The sequence below is a fragment of the Pezoporus occidentalis genome, unplaced genomic scaffold (genome assembly GCF_034315485.1).
Source record: "Pezoporus occidentalis ecotype Australia unplaced genomic scaffold, CSIRO_AGI_Poc_V1 ctg112, whole genome shotgun sequence".
NCBI classification, from domain to species: Eukaryota; Metazoa; Chordata; class Aves; order Psittaciformes; family Psittacidae; genus Pezoporus; species Pezoporus occidentalis.
Window position 1 is genome coordinate 289283 of NW_026912907.1, and position 27842 is coordinate 317124.

The 27842-nt window shown below is 41.0% G+C and overlaps 1 protein-coding gene across 2 annotated transcripts; it reads right to left on the reverse strand.

Annotated features, from left to right (window-relative positions):
* Nucleotides 1-325: 325 nt before the first annotated feature.
* On the reverse strand, nucleotides 326-26353 carry NUDT4 (nudix hydrolase 4). 2 transcript variants are annotated; one of them, XM_062633429.1, is made up of 5 exons: nucleotides 26021-26353; nucleotides 12460-12570; nucleotides 5134-5178; nucleotides 2643-2730; nucleotides 326-812 (listed from the first exon to the last, which is right to left on the reverse strand). In XM_062633429.1, the coding sequence occupies exons 1-5, from the start codon at nucleotides 26117-26119 to the stop codon at nucleotides 610-612; spliced, it is 546 nt and encodes a 181-aa protein (XP_062489413.1). In that variant the 5' UTR covers nucleotides 26120-26353; the 3' UTR covers nucleotides 326-609. The 2 variants fall into 2 exon arrangements, with proteins under 2 accessions (XP_062489413.1, XP_062489420.1); XM_062633436.1 differs by having other exon boundaries at nucleotides 2643-2727; nucleotides 26021-26351.
* Between the last annotated feature and the right edge of the window lie 1489 nt (nucleotides 26354-27842).

Here is a 27842-nt window from a genome sequence, read left to right on the forward strand (position 1 = left end):
ACTGTTCTTGCTCTAGTTACACATTACATGAAGACTACATAGGACAAGGCAACCTTTCCGATAACTGAGGCAAGCAGTGCTTAGTGTCAGTATCCTTTGCTCTCAGCAGGCATAATGTGATTTAGTGCTTTATTGTCTCACTTACGCATCTCTGCGTCTAACACACGCATTTCCACAAATACTGCCACCTTAAGATCTTAGCGGTTCAGCCAAGGATACCAAATCAGAGTTTAGTAGAAGTCTATTTGCTCAAGCTTTTTTGTCAGCAAGTACTCTTGCTTAGAACTACTAAAACTGAGAAGCCTTAAATAAGCTGAACACCACGGAGATGCGCATTTTATTTTAGAAGATACGGAAATTTATATACCCCAGTTTCTTTAAAAAGAAAATAAAAAATGGCCTATTAAGGCATCTTAAAAAAATCCTTGTATGGCTTTGGTTTGCTGAGATACTCTTTTACACTGTTAAAAAGGAAAACCACGTTCAAATAAATTTGACATTAAGACACATTCACATATTTCACTTAGAATTGACAGTTATACAGATGCCTACATGTGATCACGGATGTCTCCCCTTGTGATGACATGAATAAAAAGGTAATCCAAATGTTTATCTCACAGTAGAGGGCAACCCAGAAGTCTGTGCAGAAGTGACGTATAAGGAGTTATTATCTGGAAGAGGGGGAACCACAGAGTTTCCATTAGTGGGTGAACAGCTCAGTTTCAGTTTTTCCAAGTACTCTGCATGAACAGGCTTGTGACACTGGAGGACCTTGATGGCATCTTCTACTTTAAACCATTCTCTTTTCCTTCCTGAATGAGTATAATCCACAAAGAAAAACAGTGTTACAAATCTGTAACAGCACCATTTGCTGCTATCTGATTATTCACTTTCTCTCATTTCTCCTACTTCAGAAGTTCAAGTTGTCAAGCAAAAGATAAGCGTGAAAAGACCTTGAAAGAACACAAGCGATTCACTCAAGCTTACTGAAATGCAGTTAATATTAAAGCCTTTCAGATAACTTCTGAAGCAGATACTGGTCAGAAGCTCATATGACTCTTCATATGCTCCAAAAGCTACATCCAAGTCCCTACAGAAAATGATGTTATTATTTACATGACTTATTACCGCTCTCCCACATTGCCATGCTGAGCAGAAGACCAATCTGAAGAATGAACATGCATGCATGAAGTTACAGAAGAATTGCTTGGTCTGATGTAGAAAGCAGCGTTCTATAATGAAAACATATCCATGTGTGGAATTACTCAGGTTAGCCATATGTTTTAAAAGTAACATACCTTATACTAGAGATGTTTAGGTTAGTTGTAAGACTATCTTACTAAGAAGACTTAAGACCATCTTTCTTATACAAGTCAGTCCTCTAAAATTAGAGGCCTCTGAAAACACTTAGACAAGGTAAAGGATAATATTGCTGAAAATGGGATTAACTATTTTTCATTTGATTTTATAGTGTTACAGGTACTATGCTTTATATTAAGACACCTATAAACCACTTGTTTAAGACCAAGGTATGTGGTCCCACCAGGGCCATTCATCCACTGCCAGTGGCAACTCCCCAGAAGGAAGCCAGCAGTAGCAGGAACAGACCAGAACTGGGCTCACAGGCCCAGTACAGTTCCAGGTACAAAATCCCCTTAAAACAATTTCATTCCTGCCGATTCTGATCCTTTTAAATAACGGACTGATCAGCAGTGTTGCTACATAGGGAAACTGACATGCAAATAAGAGGGTGCACTCCCACAATTTGACAGTATTGTAACCAAACCATTCTCTCTCCTCCTGAAACCGGGCAGTTCTGAAGGTACCCTCAGTTCAATGCCAGTCACTGACACACCAGTGGTGCCAGGCTTATGAATGTAAACACCTCCTGAAAAGGCCAAAGCATAACTAGTCAAGGTAGCATATAATTTTTTTTATACCAATTCTTGGTTAACTAAAACTTCAGCTGGACCAATACACTGAATAAACCAAGCTTCTAGAATCTTTACCTTCAACATGGAGGAGCTATACATCACAAAGGATGTTAATCTAACTAAACTACATGACAGTGGTATCTGTATGTCATATACATATTATGTATATACATATATATACACATACATACATATATATAGAAGAACAGATACCTCAAGGTCAGCACTATCTTTACTGTAAAGTTAGGCTACGGTGGAAGTGAGTACTAGTGATCTCCCCCTCTGCCCCAGGGACTCAGGAGAAGAAGAACCTCACCAAAAATTTCCAAAGATTTTTCTTTCATTTTTCCAAAGACATTTTAAAAACCACCCTGGAGCATCAGGCAGTAAAATATTTTACTTTATAAGGAAAAAATAATTAGTATAATAGTTGGCCTTAAAAAAATATATATCAGCAACTACTAATGAAGTTTATTCCATCATGATACTTAGAATACCCTAATTAATATGAGTAACGCTATGTTGGAAGTAGCCCTAGCTATATGTGTACAAAAGTGTGGAAGAACAGCATCACAATTTGCAGTAATTTCAGTTTACAGAATAGAATTAGCATTTTCCCAGAATGATATGAACTGCTTCAGAAAATGAAAAATGAAGGCTGCTTAATACATTTTAAGCATATCACATGAAGACAGAGAATGCGTTTACCTATATTAACTGAATCCTCCCAGTCTTCCAGTATTTCCGTCACCGTAAGAACATAAACGTACGTCCTGTGCTTCCGATCCTGGTTCTGCTTGAATGTTAGAAGTAGATGTTTTAATTCTCAGTAAAGAAAAAGTAACTTTCAGACTTACCAAAACTGTAAGATCAGCAGTGACTCACCTCTGAAGGATACTTGCCAGTGAAACATGATTCTTATTTTCACTAGAAGAACATCTGCACTGAGTAGGCCCAGAAGGATGGGAAACCCCAAGTTTTATTTGAAACAACTATTTTATTTTACTTATCTAACCACTACCCAGAAACCAACAAACCTAAACCAGCCCAAGCAAATCTGAAGATCGTAAAGTTGTGACCAAACTATGTTCTTGGTCATCCAGTTTAATATAGCAGTTGTCCATTAGTACTGCCCATTACTTATCTTTTAGGTATGTTGCATATTACCCACAGTTTAGTGCAATTGCTAAAACAGTTTCCACAACTCATGTTCCTAAATGACAGGTTATGAAAAAACCTTTGCAGGATGGAACTGCTGCATCATGTGGCTAGGTCATCTACACAGTGCTGGCTATAAAGTTTCACTCAGCAAGCGAGGCAAATTGAATAGCCTATGTTTGCAATCATGACAAACGCACAAATCATTACCATCTGTTCACTCGTCAGATTTGCCACGTTTGCAGCACTAACCAACTATTTAGAAAGCACACTGTTTTGAACAAGGCAAGTCAAATAAACAGCCTGACAGAGGCAGCCTGCTCAGGGCAGGGTCACTGTGCCACAGCCAGCCTACCCAAGGTCTGCATAGACATTACTCCCTGCTTGCTCCAAAGCAGGCTATAGCAGCGCACTGTGAAAGGTGCAACCCGACTAACCAGACCACACTGCCCCTTGGAAAATGGTTGAGCTCCCAGAAAACCCAGGATCATCTACGATTACAACTATATTAAGAACCAAGAGATGTTACGCCCTAGCTCCCCTTACAAATGGTTATCCTTGTGCCATTAACCATTCCCACTTAACTCTGTTTCACTACACTTAATATAGTTTTAAACTGTTGCTCTTTACTAGGAGATAAAAAATTACTCCAAGACAGTTCTTTGTCAGTGTCAGTATTAAATGGAGTAAATACATCTATAACGTGTATCCTTTCTGGCTGTACTTCTGGAATATGAGGACTCAGCAGCAATGTAATTTCCATCTTTCTCTTAGTTCCATCCCCAGGTTGCAATATGTGGCCCCTTCAATGGCACTATTAACTGCTTGTGGGGCTGTGTTGTGAAACTGAAGTAGGGCCTTGATTTAAGTTAGAAATAATCTAGAAAAATGCCACTTAGACTTTTCTCTCCTCTGGTCGAGACAGCAGTAGATGGCTTTAGAAGAACATACAGCTTAATTATCAAAGCATTGTCATCCCTTGCAGCCTGTTTTAAGGTAACAAGATGATAGGTATCCCGTCTCATTTTGATCTGAGCTAGAAAATACAGAATACTTCTGCAGACTAACCAGCAGAGTTAACACGGACACATTTTAATGTATAGGACCATCCAGGTGAACTCATAAACCCAAAACAAATCAGAAAAGGGGCAAGTACTACTAACTACAAACATGGTCTCCATACTTCACGATAGGAACATCTTTAGCACTGTACTGAATAGTCATACATGACTAAGTCATTTTTCACATAGGAAATCCCTACTGGGAATACACTGCCTCTGAAAGTTGGTTTTATAATTGAACTGTCAATATTCATACCTAACTGCTGCAGTAAGGGACTTTCACCCATCATACAGCACAACACAATTGATCTGAAGACTCATACCTACATTTCTATCATCTACTCCTGTCTAGAACCTGAGCAGAAGGTGGCAACAGCAACACTGAAAGAGAAGTATGTCTAACGCACATCCTCATACTGTCAGTAGTTCAGCATCTGATGTTTATACCTCAGAATACAAGCTTTGAAGCACATACTATTGCTAAAGGTCAGATTTATGTTATCCAAAGCCTTAGCTTTTTTAGTGAATCAAAGCCATAATGAAATACTTCATACATAGCATAATGACTCCATCAATTTAGGAGTGTGAAAGATGACAAGTAACTTCAGCAAAATCTAATCAGAGAGGAAAAGCCAAAACAGTGCCCCCAAAACGCACGTGTGCCATTTCAGACATCCTACACCTTTTAACGTCGGTTTCATTTTTTTTAAACTTCTAGAAGCTGTCTCAGTACTAATTCAATCTTTCCAGGGAAGTTCAAAGTACTTTGAAATCTTCCTATTCAAATCTTTGCAAATCACATAACAGCTACAGGAAATCACCTGTCTGATGTAGCATTTCCAGCAGCATGGCAAAATTGTAAGCAGGTAATACTTAAAAACCCATGTCTGATGTTGTAGTTTATCAAAGCTCACAAAAACCACCCTCCAAACAAACCACAAAAGCATTTTTTTTTTTTACAGATAAAAGAAATAGCTCACCTCAAATATTCCAAGCAGTCTGCCCAGCTTTCCCTTTACTCCAGCCTACAAAACAAGAAAAGGTGTTAACATGTGCTTTTCATCTCAAAATCTAAAATATCAGTTCCAGCCTCCTACATCAGCATACTCCTCCTTGTTAGCGTTATTTAACCCAAGTTTTAATTAGACAGTGTGCATTGCTTCTGGGGTCTTGTGTGTTAGGGTACTTGAAGAGTATTAGAGCACAAAAGCTTGGCCTAATGAATGGATCAAAGAATGCATAAAACTTTAAAGTTTTCCATCCAGACCAAAATACTGTTTTACTTACCATGTTCTTTGTGTACTGTATTTTATTAAAGAGATAAATAGCACCCAATACTGAAATAATCCAGGGAAGCAGATAGAACAAGACAGAATTTAAAGTAGTACAATAACAAATATAGAGAAGGAATCATTAAAACCCCATTGCTATTTTATACAGAAACTCAAGTCCAGTCTTCAAAGACAGTAACAAACTGTAGGTTACTGGGTGGATCTTGCAGCATAATGACTTCATGTACCCTAGTTTTCATACAAAAGTGGAGCTTTTGGTATGTAAGTTAAACCCTCATTTTCATCCCCAGTTCTCTACCAACAGTTTGGATTATTATTCCAGTTAGTAACACTACAAAAAGGCTCTAAATTCAGAGTTTTACATCAACTTTTTAAAACAACCCTTATGTGTATCAGCCTGTGCTTAGTGATTTTTATCAGCACAGTAAAGATAGTTGTTATATTCTACTAGGACTGTAGGGGTTTACTCCCCCCCCCCCAAATAATATTTAATGCCTGTTCCAACAGAATCAGTTTTGGATCATCCATTTATTCTAAACAAATCTTGGTCCATCCATATGCTTGAAACCTAAAAGCATATGTAGTCTACTGGTAGAGAAAGCCATATTTAGATTTTATTTGTCCTGTTGTATAACCCATATTTAAAATAGGGCTTAGCACCAAGATGGCATTTTCTGCTTTTCAGTCTTTGTTTCCAGCATTAACCAAAGAAGGTTACTGATGTCTTTATATAAAGGACCATATGGATCAATCGCATTTTAATGAATAACTCTGACAGACAACTGGGCAGGCTTTAGCAATAACTCTAATCAAAGATCTTATAAGTGAACGCTTTCTGTGTCTTTTTAAAGAAAGCAGATGGCTGGGGTTATTTATTAAGCAGTTTTGATGAAGGAAGTATGATCACAGCCCGTGCAACTCAACAAGCATTTTGCTTATCCAGAACAAGAGCTAGACCTAAAGTTACTGCAAAACTACATACAGTATTCTTCTGGTTGTTTGCTGTGATGACAGAGATACCTGTCAGAGCTCATGAAGCTGAAACACATAACTGGACGGGCTGGGTAAGTGATTAGGCAGTATATTAATTATGAAAGAGGCAGATCCTTATTTTGGTCTGAAAAGGTCAGCTATGCTGTAACAGGCACTCAATAAATATGTGGCTTTTCAGCCTGACAGAGCCCATTACAGGCTCTGTAGGTTTCTTAAACCTTAAGAAAAGCTTTTCCAAGTACCAAGGAATTGCTCTAAAGGGGGCTATGCTACAGAGGGAGAGAAAAAACTTACTTCCCCCAGTTCAAAAAAGCTTTCAAGATTTTGTAACTCTAAGCAGTCCTAGACAATGCCTTACTTACATTACAGAGATCTTAAAGGCAGGTCTATGGGCAACAGTACTGTTGAAGGACAAAAATCTCACCATCACTAGATGCAGGAGGGCTTGTCTGAACCGCTAAGTGAGAGTCTGATGTTCAACTGGTACCCACCCAACACATGGCACAAACACCACAGCCAGGTATGTTTACTAATACTGAATAGCTTTCATAGAGAAGTTTCTTTTAACTTGCTGGTACTCCACAGTTACGATGTGTGATGTTGCTCTAAGTGGAATTTACTTAAAAGCATCTCTATTCTCTCTCCAAGCAAACCAGTGGTTTAAACAAATACTCTTAGCTGAGTAATTCTGAATGAAATAATTAGAAGCACTCCATTACATTAAGTGTAAAAATCACCCCACACTTATAACGAAGCTTTTATGCACCAGATGTTACTATGTAAATGTGATTACTGTCTCTGATGACTTATTACTCTCTAGGCAAAGATACGTGCTTCCAAAATGTAGCATCATTCCTGCAGAGTAGCATCTTTTGAAAACCACTATACCCTAAAGGCGCAAAACAGTGGTAATTAGTGTCATGAATTTCCTCTGAAAGCAATATATTCAACTGAATCATCTTCATAGTTTAAAAAGTATCATCAACTTGACAGTGATTTTTTTAAAGTGCTTTTGCTTAACAAAAATATTTCCTCCAAGTTCTTTATTTTCCTTTAAAATGTGTCAAAATTAAGTGCTAGAGGACAAAGAAATGATTTGGCTTTTTACTTAGAAGGTCACCTAGAAAGTTCCTACTTTCCCAGTTGTAAGCTTCTATATACATTCAATACACTACATTCTGGACTTAGAACCACTTTGTCTCTAACAGCTTTCTTCCTTTGGCCTTTACGTATCCATGGCTGTTAAAAATCATAGAATAGTTAGGGTTGGAAAGGACCTTAAGATCATCAAGTTCCAACCCCCAGAATTGTACAGGCTACCACAAGTGCGTAAGTCTAAACTGTGGGAGAAAAGCCTGAAAAATCCCAGGCATTTCTTTTGACATACAAGCTGTTGAATTAAGTGCTACACCTCCCAGAATGATTCCCTACTGAAATCTGTGAGTACTATGTAGATAAGGTCTCAAACCTTAATTTATGCATATATTTTAGTATTAGTCTAAGTCCAGCCAAAAGAGGGAAAACCGTTCACTTCATCCCATTCTGCCCTGGAGGTCATTCACTGTTGGCAGCTCTAGGCATACTGCAGTCTCAGATGTGCAGTCACACTTGCTTTTTGCTTCCTGTAGATGGAGCAAGAGTCATGCCGCAGTTTAGTTCTTAGGCTAACAGTCTACCAGGGCAGAAAGTTCCTTAAAATCTGAAAGATTTGTGTTATTTTTAACTGTGCAGTCTGCTGCATAGTACTTTAATGGCTACACTGCTGAAGGCGCAAGGCAAGGCTGTTCCTGCCCTTTCTTTCAAACTCTTCTAAACCCCAAAGGGTTTCACTGCACCTGCCACAATCTTTCAGCTGAAATGGCATTTTCTTTACTTTCTGAAGTATCTACCTACCTAGTCCTAGTCTGTAACACCCTATCATTTTTCAAATACTAGACGCTTACTCTATTTCCTGCGGGAGGTCTTACTTCCATTTCTACTGCTGTTGTGGGTTACCCTTCAGGATTGGCCTCTTCTCAGAAGCTGTATTTATGCAGGTCTGGGAGGAATTGCATATTTTTTGGTAGGCATTTCAGTACATTAGTAAGTTCAAAGCAAGAGGCTCAGGTTTTTTGTGAGATGGAGAAAGGAAAGGGAGTGGGAGGGTGCTCCTTCCATTTAAGAGGCTGGACATCATTTGTATCATATTTCTCTTTGAACACCACATGTACAAACAAATTTTATTTCCATCTTTCACACTATGCAATTAAAGACTAAGCTCCAAATTCATTAACAGAGCAGCTCCTCATTTAGATGAGGTTTAATACCTTTCTGGGATTGCTTTACACTGTAACTTCATTTTGGAATTCTACTTTCAGGTTTGTAAAAACTTACTGTACCTGAGGAGCTTGACAGGTTATCTGAATTGCTATAGCCTGTGAAATGGCAGACGTATTTACATGAAACATACTAAACATTTAGTAGAGGCTAAAACTCAAATCACTAGCATGAGCAAAACTAAAAATTATATTGTGGTGCCACACAGGCAAACTATGGAACAACTGCAGTGCAGATAGATTTCACTACAAAGATGTTTGTTTGGGTTTTAAAACAGAGACTTTAAATACACTACTGTTGGTGGGAAAGTGAGGGATCTTTAGAGCCAGAGGGCTACACATTGTGAGCTGCTATTATACCTACCATTAAGAAATGCCATTATAACTCCCACTATCAATACTTCCATTTTAATAGACTAATATAAACCAATGCTTAGTTTGTGCATGACCCAATACTGAGGAAACACAGTTCAAAACAGTGCCACAGTGTGCCTCCTTTGAAGTTTATTCATTCACAAAACTCTTAACAGTTCACTGTACTGTAACCAGCTTGCCAGGTGACATTGACCTTAGTTTAAAAATAGAAAGGACATCCATCTCTAGAAAGGTTAGTATGAATTTCCGTGACTCAAATCAAACCCCTGAATACTGCTCTGACTTCTCTTTAAAAGTGGTGCTTTGCAATCTTGTGGCAGCACACAAGATTCAGCCTATAACTTCAGAATATTTTACTTTAAAGCATAAGCTTTTAACATTTATCAGCTACACAAGTTATCAAACCCTAGAAACTCTGAAGCTGTAGAACAAGTGCCACCAAATGACTTCTCCTTATTAAAGCCCCTAGCCTTCAATAACTCTTCATGTATTTGCAAGCACAGCTCAGAACTGAACATGGCTGGCAGTTTGTGTCTTACTCCAGAACATCATTAAAAATATACCCAAAAAGCACGGCTACTGTAGTATAAGTGAATAAAAATTGGTTTACCTTCTGAGCAAAACACCCCTGTGCTAGCACCACTCAAGAACTCTGCTGGGTTCTCTTCTACATTTAGAAGCAGTTTCTCTTGTGGTATCTAAGCACTGATGATGTTGGCACTTTGAGTCATTTACAACAGGCAGCCTCTTACTGAAATCCTGATGACAACACATATTCTAAGCAGCTACAGACCAGCTTAACATACAACACACTGAAAGGTATTAAAAGCATTTGCCTAAACCATGTGTTTATATGTAACTGATTTTAAGATTAATTTTGTGTGCTAACGCTTAAATAAAACATGGATCAAAAGAGCTTTTTACAGGTGAAGGAGGCTGGCCTGTGTCTTCAGGACTCAAAACAGCCTAGGGTTGCTGAATAATGCAGTTCTTGACCAGAACCACCATGATGCGTGAAAAAAACTTGCTCTGCCATGTGATAAAAAGTGAGGGCAAGAACAAAACTGAACCATGGAAAAACCTCTTCACATCATCACAGCAGGTACTCACTCCTATTTTACTTTTTCTGATTTGCCTTTTTTTTTTTGCCTGCTGATGTGAAAGCACACCCAAATGGAAAAAGATCATTCAGAAGTAACCAACATTTTGGTATGTGTATGAACTAGAGAAGCTCACAGAGTCTGGGCAGCGTATGCACTCCAGTTGGGCTTTTACATTAACAGAGAAATTTGTACTAAGTTTATACTACATGATGTATCATCCAGTAGTATTCTGTACCAATTCCTTAGCTTAACCTTCTCCAGCACTCGGGACCCCATGCACTGCAGAAATCTGCAAGCAGAGCTACAGCCAGGACTTGGTAATGTTCCTCAGGATATTCCTAGGGAATAACCATGTGAAGTAGAAAACTAGTTATCAGCCCCCAGATCACAACTCTCACTGGTATACTGTTTTGCCTGAAGTCAGGCAGAGCTTTGTGTGTAGCACTGCATTCCCTGCAAGCTGAGAAGCTAGGCCACTCAAGCAACTTCCAATAGTCAAACATCCAGCAGCTTTTGTGACATACTAACTGCAGACAGCTCCCTTTGAGATAATCATTCTTCACCATGAAAGAAAAACCCCCCAAACATATGACTACAGTTCAGTCAACTCTAGTGTGACATGGAGATGAGATTTTACAATCCCTCATCTTGGACTGTGCCTTAGGTCAGATCAACAATTAAAACTACCAGTGCTCACAAGAACACTGAGCCAATGACCGTGCTTTTTAATCCCACCCATCAACAAGTGACAATGGGAAATACCAGGACTTTCCCCAGAGGTGCTGTCACCTAGAAGCCTAAATCTTTGCCGATTCACTCCTAGAAACCTGTACCTTTGCTCCTTAGACAGCCTTGTGGTTGGCTGCCTCCTTTACTTTTACAAGTACACAAGCACTTATTTGAGTACGTCTTGTGCAGCTTGAAATTGGTTCCTCCAGCAAAACTGGATGGTCAGAAAGCCTGGAATAACTTTGTATCAGTATGGCTTATTTTTTATTTAAACCTTGCTGCATGAAGGCTGCCAAGAGCATTGAATACTGAACTAATCTGCTCCCTGTGTAAGAGGGGAGGAGGATTACAAACACAGTTCACAGAAGATCTCATTCTGACACCAAATAGCAGGCAGCATTTGGTACAAGTTGATCTGTATCAAGTTCCAAGCCCCTACAGCCCAGCAGAACCAGTCTTAAGGCTAAGCAAGCTAAACTACTACATAGCACAACTAATTAAAAAAAAAAACAAACAACACATTATACATACTAATTAGCAACAGTATTAATGTGTTTTGTGAACAGTAGTGGTCAAACTGGGACATGAAAACTGTTAAGACTAGCAGCAATGCTGTAGTTCACTCACTTGCCAGGATGCATCCACTTTCTTCAAAACCTTATACCTTCTATTTAAAAAGTATGCTATAAAGCATTAAGAGTTAATCAGTGGTTGCCTATGCACTGCATTAATTTCTAGCTAAGTCAAGTGACTGATTTCTCTTGAAGTTTTGTTTGGCTTACAGTCCTGGCTGTTAGATACTGAAGTAACATTTAACAGTTTGCCCAGGAAAAATAAATAGCAAGTTAAACCCCAAATATCTGAATTTGAAATTTAAGTGCTATACTAGAGTGGGAAACTGCACTAACTCATTAAGACTTAAAGCTCTGTTTTGCCTACAGATAGGGGCAGAGATACAAAGGCAGACTATATCTATGGTGCTTTCTTGATAGATAAACAGCCTTAAGTATACTTAACAAGACATTTTTATTGTTGAGTTCTCAACTGCTCAGATAGATCAGTTTCAAATCCATTTAGTTTGGAATCTTCTCAGAGGTCTGTTTATTTCTCTTTCTTATGTAGCTACACATTAATGGTTAGTTCACCTTCAGTCTGTTCCAGGAGAGCTGCGAGTCATACGTTTTCTGCACAAACACAGAAATGCTACACTACTATAATATGTCATTTGGCATAAAGTCACAGTTCCACTTCCAGTAAGTGTTTATAAAGGCAGACAGAAATTTAGCTATGAAATGAAAGCGTGCTGGGAAGCAAGCTGATTAGTTCACCTCACCACATTATACCCCAATTCTAACACACACGGCAGCTCTTTGAAATTCAAAAACATAGAAGTCTCAGTCAAATCCTGAGACAAAGGTGGTCGAATTCCCTCTTTCATCTTGGTTCCCCTATGAAGATAGCAGCAGCAGCAAGAAGATGGATTTCAGTTTTATTGTTACCTCTTCATACACCTCTCTGACAGCTGCTCCCCCTGGTTCTTCTTCCGGTTCCATTCCTCCACCTGGTACAATCCACTGATCTGGGTATCGGCTACTGCTTACCAACAGCACCTATAAATAATAGCAAATGACCGTTAAATATAGTTCACAAGTCAGGAATACTGGTACTATCTATTTTTCCAGCAATTCATTCATTCACCTAGCCAGATGGATTATAGACTTCAGAAATCAAACAAAACAGGCAACCAGGAGTTGCAAGAAGTGAAAAAGAAAGGTGAGATTATTAAAACCCAGTCTTTTTAATACAAGTAAGTCAAGATGATGTCACTGTACTCTCCTTACACAAACACTTTCATCAGATGCTTAGACACTGTGAAAAACAGACAGTACAATACACTCAGGAATGTACACTTTCTGTACAACAGAAATCTAATAGCATTATTCTCCATTACTGAGTAAGTCCTAGGGTCATATAGACCGTGAAACATGAAATTTCAGACATTTTCATCACAGAGAAGTTAAACAAGCTTCTTTTCAGTTACTGAAGTATTATGTTATTATGGTACACTTCCAGTATTGCATAACTACATTATAAGGAGAGTACTTAATTGGTCCTTGTCCAATTTGGTTTCTTCTAAGATTTTTGTAAGAAGAAAAGCTGCCACACACTGAATTTTAAATTCTTTCTGAATTTAGTAACTTTCTTCCCCAAAACACTGTAATGTCACTTACTTTGACTCTGTAATCTGGACAGATCATTGATATATACCAATTTAAAACCCGCTGTCTATAGGGCCTGTCCCTCATAATATTCAGAGCTGAGAATATTTTAGCCTCCAGTCCAAAAAACCAGGATGCCTCATATTTGGAGTAATTTGCTGTAGAAGTTGACGAAAATTAGATCTTGAGTCAGGACTACATGGAAGCAAACAGCTTAACTTGTATCAGAGAGCCATCCTGGTAAGACACATAATCATCTGTGTAGTAACATGCTTTATAGTCTAGGCAATACTTACATAAGCCCTACTCTGAAGTCAAATGACAACTGTGGGGAGGCAAAGGCCAGGGACAGTGCTCAAATCTTTAATAGCAGTTAAAGACTAGCAACAAGAACCTCAGTCTAAAGGTTAAAGTATTGACTAGTGTCAAATGGCTGAAGTGACAGGCTAGTCTTCACCAAACTTTATGGTCTTTAAACTCATCCTCTGTTGGATTAAGCAGGGAAACAATTCCTTGATGAGAGCAACAGAGAAATGCTTATCACTTACACTACATCCCTTTGGCATTCACAGAAATGCAGTGTAAGTTCACCTACAGGAACTGGGAATGTTAATTAAGATGACTGCATGCTTTTGTGAATGCAACGAGTGTGCATGCTGAGGTGCAGCTAGCAGAACCTTATCCAACATGTCTTATTTACTTGATGTTTATTTTATTTGCAGTCAAGATTAGTGTTACTGTCCACTGTAAGAGAGTAACACTATTAGGATTAGGATTCTGCACCCTATTCCCCCCAGATTTTCCCTACAACAAATAAGGAACACAGCAGAGCCCTCATTTAGCACAGAATAGTTTTTAGCCTCTGATTTAAATGTTCACATTTCCAGTCAACATAAATACTTTTTTCAGTTATCTAAAAAACCTAGAATAAGTCAGTAAAGGCAGCAAGGTCAGACACAAATGCATCTCAACTTTATCTTTACAGCCAAAGGCTTTAGTTTCCTAGGATCCTTTGACATTAACAGAAGGTTAATGCGTTCCCAGAAGGTATGCAGCTTTACTAGATGTAAAGACAGTTTTTGAAACATAGATGGATCTATATCACTACAAAGAACCACCACCTCAGCAGCTCTTAAACAGCAGTTGTAAAACTCAAGCTATGAATTCACTTGTGGGATCCCAGACATAAGCATTACACATTATTTTCTGCTGATGAAACTAACACTCACTGCAGTCATGTGGAAGCTAGCAACAATGATGAACAAAAGGATGATTACATCACATGAAATCATTCCCAGCTTAGCAGAATGGTTTTAATCAGCATTCATTGTTTAGTTAAGGCTAAACATAAAATTCTTAATTACTACTAAGGGATAAATCAGGTTGCTGGTTCTGGCCGTGTACCATAAAGCCAGGAATTTTTTATGCCTTCCTATATATATAGCACAGACTACTGCTAACCTGATCAATAGTCTGTTGAGCTGGGTTTATATATCTGTTAGCTTTAAATTACCCTTTTAAGAAGCAGAAACAATACACATTAAAATAGATCAGCTCTGGTAGATGGGCTTTACATAAGATAAACTTCCAAGCATTACAGCTTGGAAGCTCATTTTGGCAGCTACCCAAGTCTCCACTAACCCTGGAACGAAAGCATTTTCTTAAGCATCTTTCCCTCTATGCTTTATTCTCCTGTAACCCCACTGCTTTTACAGGCCGAATACAAGGGACCACACTACGGTATATCCCCAAGACTCAGGTGCACAATTTCTTCCACCCAGTAACATTAAGATTTGAAGCCACAAGGGCATGAGGCATCCATCACTGGGTGTGCTAGCAAAAACATACTCAGTGGTAATCAGTTTCTATAAGAGCCAAGAACCAATAGCTAGCAGTTAGAAGACTCTGTGGTACAGCTGAAAAGCATTCCACACAGATTCCTTCAGTTATGGTAGCAAGCAATCTTGCACTAAATAGCATATTTTCTGATTTTGTTCTGTTGTTCTTTATTCTATGTAGTGGGTGTAATTTTCAGGTGTTTCCGTCTCTAAGTGGCGAGAAAATACATCTCACGTTACTTGAATGACTAGGCTGTAAGTATAAAGATCACTTAAAGATGAGGACACCAAAAAGCTGTGGTTAGTTGACAGTGCACTCATGCTAAAGAGGTGCAAAATTAACAGCAAAAAGCCAGCAATTCACCTTCGCTTAATACAAGATAATCAAACCAGGAGAAGAGAGATTTAAGTTGCCTGGACACCCAATCTTTTCTGAGGATGTTCATGTTCACACTAATTTAGTACTCTACTGAAAAGCAAGGCTGCAAAATCTCATACACCTACATATTTTCTGACCTATGCACACCAAATTTTACACCATAACCTCATTAGGCTCAGAACACTGGAAGGACTTCCCATGCAGAGAAAGCTGTGTCTGTATCTTTGAATGCAGAGAAAGGAATGAGATTTGTGTTGCATTACTTGCTTGTGATCATGTCTCTGAAAACGCCTTACCCTTGATGATTCCTGTTCAAAAGACTTCCAAAGTACACAGCAATGGCATCAAATCCGCTTGCCTAGTTATAGTGTGAAGTTCATCTTCAAAGACTAAGGTAAAGCTATTACTTCCATAATACTGCCAACCGAGGAAGCAAAGCTGCAGAATTCAGCTAAGAGAAGAAAAATTCTTCCACTAAGTCTTACTAGCCAAGTTTTTACCTTGTTTTCAATTCCCGGAATAGCAATGACCTTTTGAGTGCAGTGAGGAAGAGAAGCTGTTAGCCAGTCTACTTGTAATAAGCACCTATTGATATGCTCAACCAAGACGTGGTTAACCAAGAACCCAAAGGTAATTACAGAGCACATGGCACCATGGGACTTGCTCGCTATAAATGCCAAGCCGAAGACAAACAACTGGACATTTCTAGAGAAAGATGCCAAAAGTTTTGGCCTGTTTAGTGTTCTCAAGTCAAAAGAAACTTGTGTAACAGCTAGCTGCCGTATATTCCAGAAGACTAAAATGGCAACAGCTCAGAGTAATATAAGTTATAACCACAAGTTATTCCTCTCTGTATAATATTTTTCTCTCCATATCAAGCACTCAAAAGGTAGAAAATGGCTTAAGGTTATACAAAAATATCACTGTTTTCTATCTTCCTTAATTGTAGGGCATTGCAGCTTACCAAAATAATTAAAACAGAGGTTATGTTGAAAAAAAGCAAGGCTAAGGTTGAACCTTGCTACACAGAAAAAATGGCCACAGCGGGATTCTTTCGATTTCAGAGCAGTCATCCACAATTTGAATGATGCAACAGCAGCAGAAGCTACTATAACCAGCTGCAAGGCGAGTATTTTTCTATAGCAGATACATAACTTGCAAGGAAAAACTAACTTACAGTTGGAAAGGTACCATTCCAATTCCACAAAAATTTGTCATTAGACATGTTTAAGCTCTACCCTCCCAGCCTAATCACACCTATTCCTCTCTTCCCCACCGCACACCCCATTTTCTTCCGTCATCATTCCCCCTAATCCACTAGCTATGTCCAACTTACTGTTTCAATTACCTGATGGAGATAGCCAAGTTCGCCTTTTTTTATAGTAAAACTGGCAGTTAAAAGGAACAACTTTCAAGAGGAAGGGCGTCAACTTCTCACCTCCAAAAGGCCACCGAGCATGTGTGGTTCAGTTGCCAAGAACACTGTGTTGCTCAGGTGTACTGGTCTGAGTTATAGGAAAGATTGTAAAGGCAGTAAAGGGTACCTCTCAGGTACAAAACAGTGTCAAAATTCTGTCAGAGATAACAGATGTACTGAATGTTGTCACAGGCATCAGGAAACGTTAAGGAAAAAATCCAGCCTACTTAGGAAAGAAGAAAAAAAAAAGCCAACCAAAGCCCAGGATCCACATTGATGGAAGTTAATATAGTATAGCCTAGCACAATCAATATGGAAACTTCAGCCTAAATGGTTGTTCTGCCAAAGCTACAAGCACCTGAAAGGATCATAAAGCTGGTTTAATCCAAATACAGCCAAAACAGTCAGTCAAGCCCTGTGTTTTGTTTAAAAATGGCCATAAGCAGATGCTTAGGGAAGATGACAAGTAGAAAATATTTTAATACTCCACAACACTTCCAACCTCCAATTGTTTTCAGCTCAGGAGCTTCCTTAAAAGTACTGGGAAACAACTCTGAATGCTACAATGGAGATTTACTGAGGAGCAAGAAAAAGCACCTCTTACAAACCCTGGATTGTATTTCCAGGATTCACTGTATGAATTCCTAGGCAAAAGCACACATCTCCAATTACAGAGCACATGTCAGCCTGCTACTGTAGTTAAGAGATTTCCTTTGTCAAATGCTTTCTGCTATTTTATGAATCAATCCCTCATTTCAGTAGTTCTGAAATAGCTTCTCAGTTCCCCTATAGGTTACTGCGCTATCCTTGTCCTACAATGTCACTGTCTCTCTTTTCAACTCCAGAAAGTTGAAGAATGCAATAGAGCTTTACAACTTGTGATGCCAGACAGGTAGCATTCAGTAAGAAACATACTTCTACCTTCCTGAAAATATTCTTGGGCAATTGCTGACAGTCCTCATTCTTTACTGCAATTATTTTCAAAATGACTTTAACCTGGAGATGCAATATGCACAGAGTTATTGTGGAGTAGTAAAGAACCTCGGGGTTGGATTTAACAGCATTTTAAAGCTAATTAAAGTCAAGGCTGCAACATCTTTACTTTCTCCCTTACACTGGCACAATGAGTTCAGGAAGCTAATCTGGCTGAAAATTAGCTTGTACCATTAAAGCCTAGTTTCCAGCCTGCACATGCGCAACAATGATCGGTACAGAGCCATACAAAGGGTCAGCACCATACAAACTGAAGCAAAAAGGCACGACTGCAGCTACCCAATTTCAGCTCAGCCTAGGCCAATTCAGGAGCGTCTAACAAAGTACTTCACAGACAACAGGGTGAAAAGGAGTCCCCACCTATGAGGGAAGTTAAAAGAAGATTTAGTCTCAATGAACAGTAACTGGCAGAGCAGCAGAGAAACGCATAGCTAGCAGTATGTTAATCCTAATGCACATTAACTCGAGCACAGCATCTTGAAATCAACCCAGAAAACTTGGTTCTACATAATATACTGCAGAGTCTGAAATATCCTCCCAGCTTTAAATAAAGATCACTTTCTAAAGCAGCAGCATGATGCTTGGACATCGAATCAGTACAACTTTGTCAGCATTCTGAAGATTAATGATAAATACATACATATATTTTGATAATTATTCAAAATGAGATCTGGAAACTATTTTTCCTTTGAGATCTCCCAATTTTAAGGCAATATATCAATAGAGAGAAAAACATCAGCCTTTTTCAGCAGTTGTACTCAACTTGCAATTAAAATTTTATTGTTATATAGATCTTATTTCACCTGAAATTCACATGTTTGGCTAACATGTTATAGTGATGCAGAATCCAAGTACCCTCCTCTGGCTATTTAAAGTACTTTGTTTTGTACTTCAACTAAAGTGTTCATATCGGGAACAGACAGCACTATACTACTATGGCACATCAGTCAGATCACATTTCCTCACCTCAGCAAGTACTCAAGTCACCTGCAACATCAGATCTGCCCCTAAGCTTTAGTACGATTTGGACAATCAGATGTGACAGGTCTCATGGTGCAGTGAAGGGTGTGGATCTTCCACCCAGCCATATGGCAAAAGGAGATTCCTGGCTGCAAAATAACCTGCAAACAAACAAGAACCCCCCTGCCCAGTGTTTATAAAGGAAGTTTTACTTCCCATGCTGCATCAGCTCCCCAGTCCACTTCACAGTACATTCTTCTTCCCTTATGCTTGTCAATACAGACAAAGAAAGAAAACACAGAAGGCAGGAGAAGACCTAAAACTCACACTGTTGCCCACATCTTTTAATTTTAAACCATGGCCTAATCTTGAGCAGGAGAACAGGGCTTTACCAGTTACTCGGCAACATAATCTGTTTGACTAAGGGATCAACTTCCAAGCCCTTGTCAGAAACAAGAGTGCCAAGTCTTTGAGAACCTTTCAGCTGCAGGTAAAGACATGACATGGTTATTCCTTGATAAGCCCCAATTACCTGTTAGCCTTTTTTGTCTTTGAGATACTTGGGAAAACAAACAAAGAAACATAACTTTCAAGACAGAATTTGTTTTAAAATATTTATGTTTATAGGGCTGATTTCACTGAAGTACTTAAGCACCAAGAAGCACCAAGTCAGCTTTTTTAACTGTTCTACAAACAACACTGGAAAAGCTACATAACAACCTGTGGTCTGGGAACTCACACACCTGCAAAAGATGTTTTAGAAAACGGGGCTTCAAATCCTAGCTAGACATATCTGCATGTACGTGTATATATTTCTGAAAAAAGCCTGCTACTCTGCTATTTTACAGAAACTGGTGACTTGGAAGTTTTGAGCACCACAGAGTTAACTGGGGCAATTCAAACAGAAACTTAACCACCTGTTCAAATCTTCAAAGTAAACCTAAGATGGTGCAAGTAAGCTATAAAGGATATTCTCTCAAGTATCTAAACACTTACAAATATTACTAGTTCAAAAAGACAGCATCTCTAAATGGGGCAAAACACATGTTTTTTTGTGCAAAACACACATTTTGTCCCAACAAAATGTTTTGTTGCAGGACACCTTAGCCTGATGTTAGACAGGTAGAGCCATGTTTCCTTCTCCCCTCAGCCCATTTTTGGTAACTATCCACCCCATTAAACACATTTGTATGGCACAGACAAGGAATACCATAGGTACCAGAAAAAAATAATCAAGACTTCACAATATAAACCAGCTCATGGTTGACTGATTTCAGATACTGAAAAGGCATGAGTGAAGACTGAAGCTTCCTGGTGTGGTGGACAGCTGAATTCCTACGGCTTTGCTGAACTTGCAGGCTTCTACTGCTGGCAAGCAGCAGCAGGTTGTCAAAAAAGATCCCAACATGAAAGCAAGATGCATATTGCATATGTCTGCAGAAAGCTGTTATCCCTACTTCCATAGATAAACAAGGCACTTGTTTTATAAGTTTGTTACCTCATATAAATCCTACCACAGCAACCTAATATTCAATTATACTCCTGTATGTTTAGCAGAGCAGAGATATAGGCCAGAACAATTCAAAAACACAGTGCACCTAAAGTCTGTATTGAAACATGTATTCTCTGGTATTTTAAAACATGCCTATATTCTATTAGGCAATCACAAAGCAAGCTAAGTAACCTGAATCAGCCCATATATAGCTCTGGAGAACCTGCCAGCCTTAAATATGGTGCCATGGTTACACTCCAAATTATATCTGAAAGCACACATTATCTGTGCTTATACCCGAGAGCTTACACTGAAGGCAAAAGAAACCACATGGCAAATTCTGAGTCAAGTATGGAAGATCTTTCATCACTACACAAGTTTATTTACAATTCCTAGAATGCCCCATTTTGCCAGGGTGGCCAGGTGACACTTCTGGGCCCTGGTTTTATATATCAGCTTATGTTACAACAGGTCTTTCTGGTTTTCAAATGATCTGGACCAATGCAAATAAGAATAACGTTATTTTTACTGCACTATCCTTCCTAAAACCACTGCTAACATAAAGCAACAGCAGCACAAAACTGAAAAACCCTACATTTTTTTAGAACAACGAGAGCAACCACCAGAACAAGGTGGTTCTTACAAAAGTGTTTCTTAAATCTCAATATTCTACAGCCCAAGCAATAAAATTCTCTAAATCAGACCAAAAAGGAGATACAATACTAGGAGCCTACCATTTTTAACTCAAAGTTACGAAGCAGCAACTCTCATGCAAGTGTATGCCGTGCTACAGGAAAAACTATAAATCCACATTTCTCAGAAACATGGCAGTACAGTTACCCTCACTACTGTCTCAATAGTAACAAAACCCCCATCTATTTTCAACTTTTGTATGAGGCTTGTTGTGTAACAACAAAAATGACAAAATTAAAAACCGAAAAACTTCAAGACTTCTTTTTGTGTATGAAACTATTTTGTTAGATCTGCCAGTAGCAGCTGCTGGCTGAACACTAAAGTAGAGCTTTCAATGCTATATTCAACTGCAAAATCATTAGAGCACACTCAAGTTTTATATTCAAGGTATTTAAAAATAACTGCTCATTTACTGGTACAATATGTAGTTGATGGAAGAAAAATTAAACTAGCTTTTAAAGTTGTTTTAGTTACCCAAATGAATACAAATATGTTTATTACTATTTGCTTTTCCTGCTTTAAAGGCCTGCCTCATTCTCTGCTTTGAGAGGCAGGAATTTCCTTGTCTAACCTCTGCCCAGACCCTAGGAGAGCAGCTTTTTACGTAAAACCAGTTTCTGCAGAATGCATAAGCAATTCCAACCCACAGAAGCAGTTGGTCCTCACAGACTGACGGAGGTTCTCCTGTAGGCTTATCCTAAAGCTTCCATCCACATCTAGTTGCTCAAGAGAGACTTGTATGTCCTCATATACAAGTCCACCAGCCCATCCCAGGCTGCTGAATACCATCAGCTTTTGCACACACCTAACAGTTTCCTGCTTGTTCAAAGAAAGAGCCTGCAGCCCCCCATACACATTTCATGCCACACAGCCTTGTTTCATTTTTCATGGGATTTTTCCTGCTTCATTTCCAGATTCTTTTTCCAAACAGACAGTGCCTGCAATTACTGCTTCATTTCCATTACGAACACAAAGAGCCAGCACTTAAGCTCTTACCCAGCCAGCTTGCTCTCTCTTCAGCCCAAGCCACAACATACAGAGACCAAAACAAGCAACTTTGATGATAATAGTCTAAGAGATCTTCTAAAACACTAGAAAAAACAAAACCCAAATTCCAAAGCTGTTGGCCACCCTACTTGTCTATTTGGGCCTCCTCCAAGAATTTTTATTATGTTTAAATCATACAATATTACAGTAGCACGAAGGCCACTAATTCTAGACCAAAAATTTGCTACACAGCACTAAATCAGCCTATGTTGAGTCACCTGAAGATAAAGAAAAAGGAAGGGACGATTTCTGCTGTGGTGCATCTGGACAATCATCAGTCATCTCACAAGCAGATGCTTTCATCTGCAACACCAGCTCTCAAGACAAAGCAGAAGCTTTTGACAGGTTGCAAGACTGCAGGCAAGCCCAGTTTCCAGACCGTAACACCCAAGAGAACTGACTCAACAATTTTAAGTCTGGCAGCAAAGACTGCTGGTAAGTGTAATTGGACAGGGTGCGATAGCTGCAGAACAGGATTTCAAAGGCTGTATTTCAACCTGTCTGCAGGGACCACCAGACTGAATTTTGCCTTGTGGTATTCTAGAGCCCACCTGTGCTTCAAATTAAGAAAAAGAAGTGAACAGAAAACAAATGGAAATACAATATGGTTTTACCAAAACCATCCTTTGTTACTAGTCTTTTCCATGTTGCTTCACAGTCCATAAAATTCAGCTGTAACACTGGCTTCAACAAGGCCATAAAGGTAGAGCGATAAGTACAACAGAGATAGGAAACAAACTAAGAATCCACAACATACAGATTTCATTAGATAATGATTAGCAATAGAGATACTAAATGTTTCAGTGACTGGCATGGTTTTCATTGGTTGCAAGCACAAAAAGCTGTAACTGAAATTTGTAAGTCTCCAAATTGAGATGCAGTGTCTGTAAGCCATGGTATTAACAGGAAATTTCATGCTGAAGTTTCAGAACAAGATCACAGTTACTTAAGATGAACATATTACAAATCTAATGCCCAGGACACTAGTCCTGGTACAAATTCAAAGTTCACAAGGTGGGAACAAGTAAAGACTTAAATACTACCACTAATCACAAGATGACTACACGATAGCTTTACACTCATGATAAAGACACGTCCTGTCACAATGTTTTCTTCTAGTACAGCTGGAGAAGTATTAGTAATCTTTTAAACAACACGGTGAGATTCCATCTACAGCAACCATAACTTCTGCCCACATTAAAAAAATATGGCTGTCAAATTGAAGGAAATGAAAGAGCTGCCATGACAGAGTAAGAGAAAACTGGTTTTAAGCGATGAGGCTTTAAGACTTCAAGTCCATAAAAAAAAAAAAGCTAAGAAAGGAATGACTGCTACAGATGAAATTGCTAGAGATGTCAGAAAGCCAAGTGCAAAGAAGGAAAAAAATCTAAAGCACAAGCACAACCAGATACAGCCTGACCTTTCAGAAAGTCAGAATGAAGTAGGAAGACAGGTTAATTCTAAGATTTGTATCAGATTGCTGCAGATACTTATTCCTCCAGACTGAAAACAATCAGCTTCGGCTGAAAAGTAGAACATGATCTGTTGAGAGTCTTAGACACAGTATCTCCAAATAATAAAAAGTTCGCTTCTACAGGAGTTTGCTGTTCTCCTCTTCTTCCAGTCACCCAGATACTCCCTTTGTGTTCCTTCACAGCAGAGGACTCCCTGCATTTAAAAGATCCCTGGAGATGTAGGTCAGCTGAAAATCAATGGTACAGTCTCTAGAGAATTGGAAACGAAACACTGAAGACATTCACATGGAGTCTGAAGTAGACCAACACAGAAACTTATTAAGAGAACAGGTTTTAAGAATAGAAACATGCCTCACGCAGGGAATGTGGCTGGTGCTACAAGCTAATCACAAACAGGAGTCAGGCATCAAAAACTTCTGATGAATAGGTTCTGTATTGATATAGATGGAGCTAGCACTTGGGAAACAGCTAAGCAAGCTCAGGATATTGCCACAGCTTTTCTGGAAATAGCTTATCAGAAAACGATCTGAACTGCTTCCTCACCTTAATCTATGTCCCAAATCTGACTTGGTGTTATCCCATTCATTTCATCCTCAAGTGTGCCTACTTGCACAATGCCAAAGCCCAGCCTGATGCTAGACATATAGGTACAACACCACAAAGTGCTCCAGGGCAAGAGGGTTCAAACTTAAACAGGGGAAGTTAAGATCGGATATAAGGAAGAAGATCTTTACTGTAAGGGTGGTGAGGCACTGGAATGGGTTGCCCAGGGAGGTTGTGAATGCTCCATCCCTGGCAGTGTTCAAGGCCAGGTTGGGCAGAGCCTTGGGTGAGATGGTTTAGTGTGAGGTTGGCAGGGGGGTTGGAACTAGAACCATGGCAGAACCATGGCAGGGGGGTTGGAACTAGATGATCTTGAGGTCCTTTCCAACCCTAACTATTCTATGACTCTATAACAAGTGTCAGCATCCACTGTTCTTACTCAGCCCAGCAAAGCTACTAGCACCATCCTCAGCCTCAGAGGGTGCTCCTACACACAAACAAGTTTTTGAAGCAGCCAGTGGTCTCACTGGGATGCAAGAGTGAAAGAGAATACAAGAAATCACAGCAGGAAATGAAGAATGAATGAAAATTATTGACAGAGGAGACCCCAACCATGAACTTCCAACTACAGTTTGGTGCAAGAAAGCCGTAACAGTGTCTCAAGTGTTTGAATTTTAAACTGGAATAGCATCCAAAAATATCTACTTAAGACACATAAATGGAGAAGCACACTGAAGTATCAGATGTGTTGCTGAAACCAAAGAAAAGCTAGACCAATAGCAAAAACTATCAAGATTCCTGCTGGGCACTCTTCGGAAAAGATGATCAGCATGGTTCCAAGGTTGTATTTACACCAGAAAGGGAATGGCATATACCAAAACACCATACAACATTTTTTTCCTAAACCCAAGGGCCCATGTTTTGAGACAAGGCCTCTCTCTGCTGCGTTATATTGCTTACCAGATGTTTGACAGAAGTTTGCCACACTGGCAGCTCAGGTACAGACACTATCTATTTGCTGGAAGAAGCTAAAGGGGGTGTGTGTTTGCGCATGTAACTCAAACCCTAACCATTTTAGTTATTTTATAGCTATTAAACAACAAAATGAAAACGCAAAACAGTATGTTTCCAGCCTGGGATAGTCTGTAAACGCATTGTGCAATGAAGACATCAGCAAAGTTTGCAGAAAACGGCCAGAGCAATTGACCTTGGCTAGAGACACAGGACAACTTTGTTGCCACCTCCGATTCTACTGCAACATAAAACCCTGGCTGAGCGCTAGCCTCTACAACAGAAACCGCAATGCCAACCCCCCTCCCGCCCCTGAACGAAGTATTTTTAAGCACCGTTTCACTCTCCTGGTGGGAAAATGAGGTTTTCTAAAAGCAGGGATTTTCTTAACCCCTACTAAAGTACGGCGGGGGATTCGCCCTCGGGGCAGCACCAGCCTTGTCCTCGCTGCGCCATTACATAGGAACCTATGCTGTTCGCATTATGGGCACACAAAGGATAATGCAGGAGTCGCAGCCGGTGTCCGGTCCCGCCCCGAGCACTGGTGCCACCTTCCCGCCCCTCAGCCCGAGGGGCGCCGCCCGACGCGCACAAAGAAGGGCGCCGCGCACGTGGGCCCGCGCTCGCCGCACCGCACCGCACCACACCGTGCCGTGCCGCCCCAAGATGGTGGGCGAGAAGCGAGCCGCGGAACCGCCGCACCCGCCCCGCCCCACGGCCAGCTTTGCACAGCCAGCCCGGCTCGGTACGGCTCGACCCGGCACGGACGCCGCAGGCCCCCGGCCCAGCGAGCAGGGGTGCCGCACAGCCGCCCCCTACCCCGGCTCGGGGGAGAGCTCTAGCGCGACTGTGTGCTGGGGGGTGTCCCACGGGAGGAGCCCGCGCCCCCCAGCCAGACAAAGGCGGGCAGCACCGGCGGGGGATGCTGGAGCGGGAATACCGTCCGACCCGCGCCGGGCAGTCTCCGCGCCCCCACGTGCGCGGCGGGCTCACCTCGTCCTCCCGCTCGCTGCGGAAGCACAGACACGCCGCCCGCTTCTTGTAGCCCTCCCGGTCGTACGTCCGCGTCTGGTTCGGCTTAAATTTCATCATAGAGGCGGTGACACGCCGGCTGTCCCCGGCCGCCGCCGCCGCCACGGCTCCGCTCTCCGAGCGCTGCCGCGCCTCCGCGACGCCGGCGCGGGCCCCCCGCTCAGGAGTGGGGCAGGAGTAAGACCGGTCCCAGCTGCCAAGCTTCTGTCAAAGCAGCACCGTACCAGCGCCCCGGGAGCCGCGCCTCGCCATGGAGGCTCCCCTGCCGCCCCTCTCAGCCGCCGCGGCGGCCGCCCCTGCGCCCACTATTTAACTGTAACACACATTCCTGCGCCCGCGCGCGCCGCGCCGCACCGCGCAGGCGCCGGGCGCGGCAGCGGGCGGGCCGGCCAGGGCGGCGGGCGGGGCCGGGGAGCGGGGCGAGCGGCCGGTCATGGGGAAGCGGTCGGAGTGCTTAGTCACCGGTGGGGCTCCGCCACCCGCTTCTGCGGCAGAGGGCCCTGGCGTGAGGCTGGTTCCTCCCTCGCCAGCTCTCACAGCGCCTAGGGCGGGCAGGAACCGGCCTGCCTTGGTGTTGGGGGGTTCGGCCCTCAGTGTCCCACCGGCCGCGGTTGTCCCGCCGAGCCGGGCGTGTATGAGGTGATGGGTGTGGTGGTTCCCCTCGGGCTTGTGCTACCCGGTGTCGCGGTGAGGCGGGAGAGGCCCCAAAGGTGCGCGGGGGTGCCGCAGGCGCCGCTCCTGCTCCTCTGTGCCGGTGCCTGGCGCGGCTCTCCGGCCAGGGCTAGGATGCCGCCTCGCTGGCAGCCTCCATGGCTGGGAGCCCGGCGAAGGTGTGCGAGGCGGGGACTTCCAGCTGCCCGGCGCGGTGGGCAGGGATGCGCGCAGCGCAAGTGTCACAATAGCAGCGTGGCTTTGCCAATGTAAGTTACACTGGTTTTGAAATAACTTGTTTTTAGAAGAAACTGGTGTATGCAGGTTGGGAAAGCAGCAGCCTATACTACTTATTTATTTATTATTTATAAATATATAAGTAACATCTGGGAGCTGAGGATGGACAAAAGGCCTACATAAATCCTGCTAAGAGGCCAGGAAGGGGTTTGCTGTCCACTATACCTTTATTATTATCGCCTGGTAGGGTGAAAGCCCTGGTGTCTTCATTATCATAAAAGAATCCCCCAAAACCCACTCAAAAAACAAAACAGGGAAACCCTGCTCTGTTCGTTGCCCCTGGTTTGCTGTCAACTGCAAGTAGCCATTAAAGCAGTTTCTGCATGTGCAAGACAGATTGCTTGGTCATACTGCCTGATGGAACATAGCGTGCGTTTATATACTTATAGTAATAGAAATCACCCATCCAAACTCTTTCATAAGCTTTTTCCTTCATCATATTCTGACTGATATTAAGTAGGATCCTTTGTACTTTTAGAGCAGAACAAATGTGCTTTAAGTTATCCTACTTGTTTCTTCTTGTTCAGAACGCCTATTTTTTTTTTTTCATTCTAAGATTATTATTTTAAGCAACCTTGTTGATCTGTAACAGGTCAGACTTCATGTGCTTTTGTGACATGCATTGGGAGGAGATGGGTTTTCATCACAGGTTACTCTGGTTCTTCATGAAATTTGGACCTTCTGAATGTGAACGAAGTGCAATGAGTCAGTGCTAGATCATGCCTGAAAACCATGGAAGCTGAAGGAAGGAAAGCACAATTATACTGAATAGATTATATTGTTAAAGGTATAAAAAGCTGCAAAGTCAAATACCCAAAGATTAAGAAATCCCAAA

Coding starts and splice junctions, on each gene's coding strand:
- NUDT4 (XM_062633429.1), bottom strand. CDS start 26,119: ATGATGAAATTTAAGCCGAACCAGACGCGGACGTACGACCGGGAGGGC. Junction 5,179..12,459: donor TCAGAGAGGTGTATGAAGAG/GTAACAATAAAA, acceptor CTTGTTTTGTAG/GCTGGAGTAAAGGGAAAGCT. Junction 2,731..5,133: donor GACTGCTTGGAATATTTGAG/GTGAGCTATTTC, acceptor CTAACATTCAAG/CAGAACCAGGATCGGAAGCA.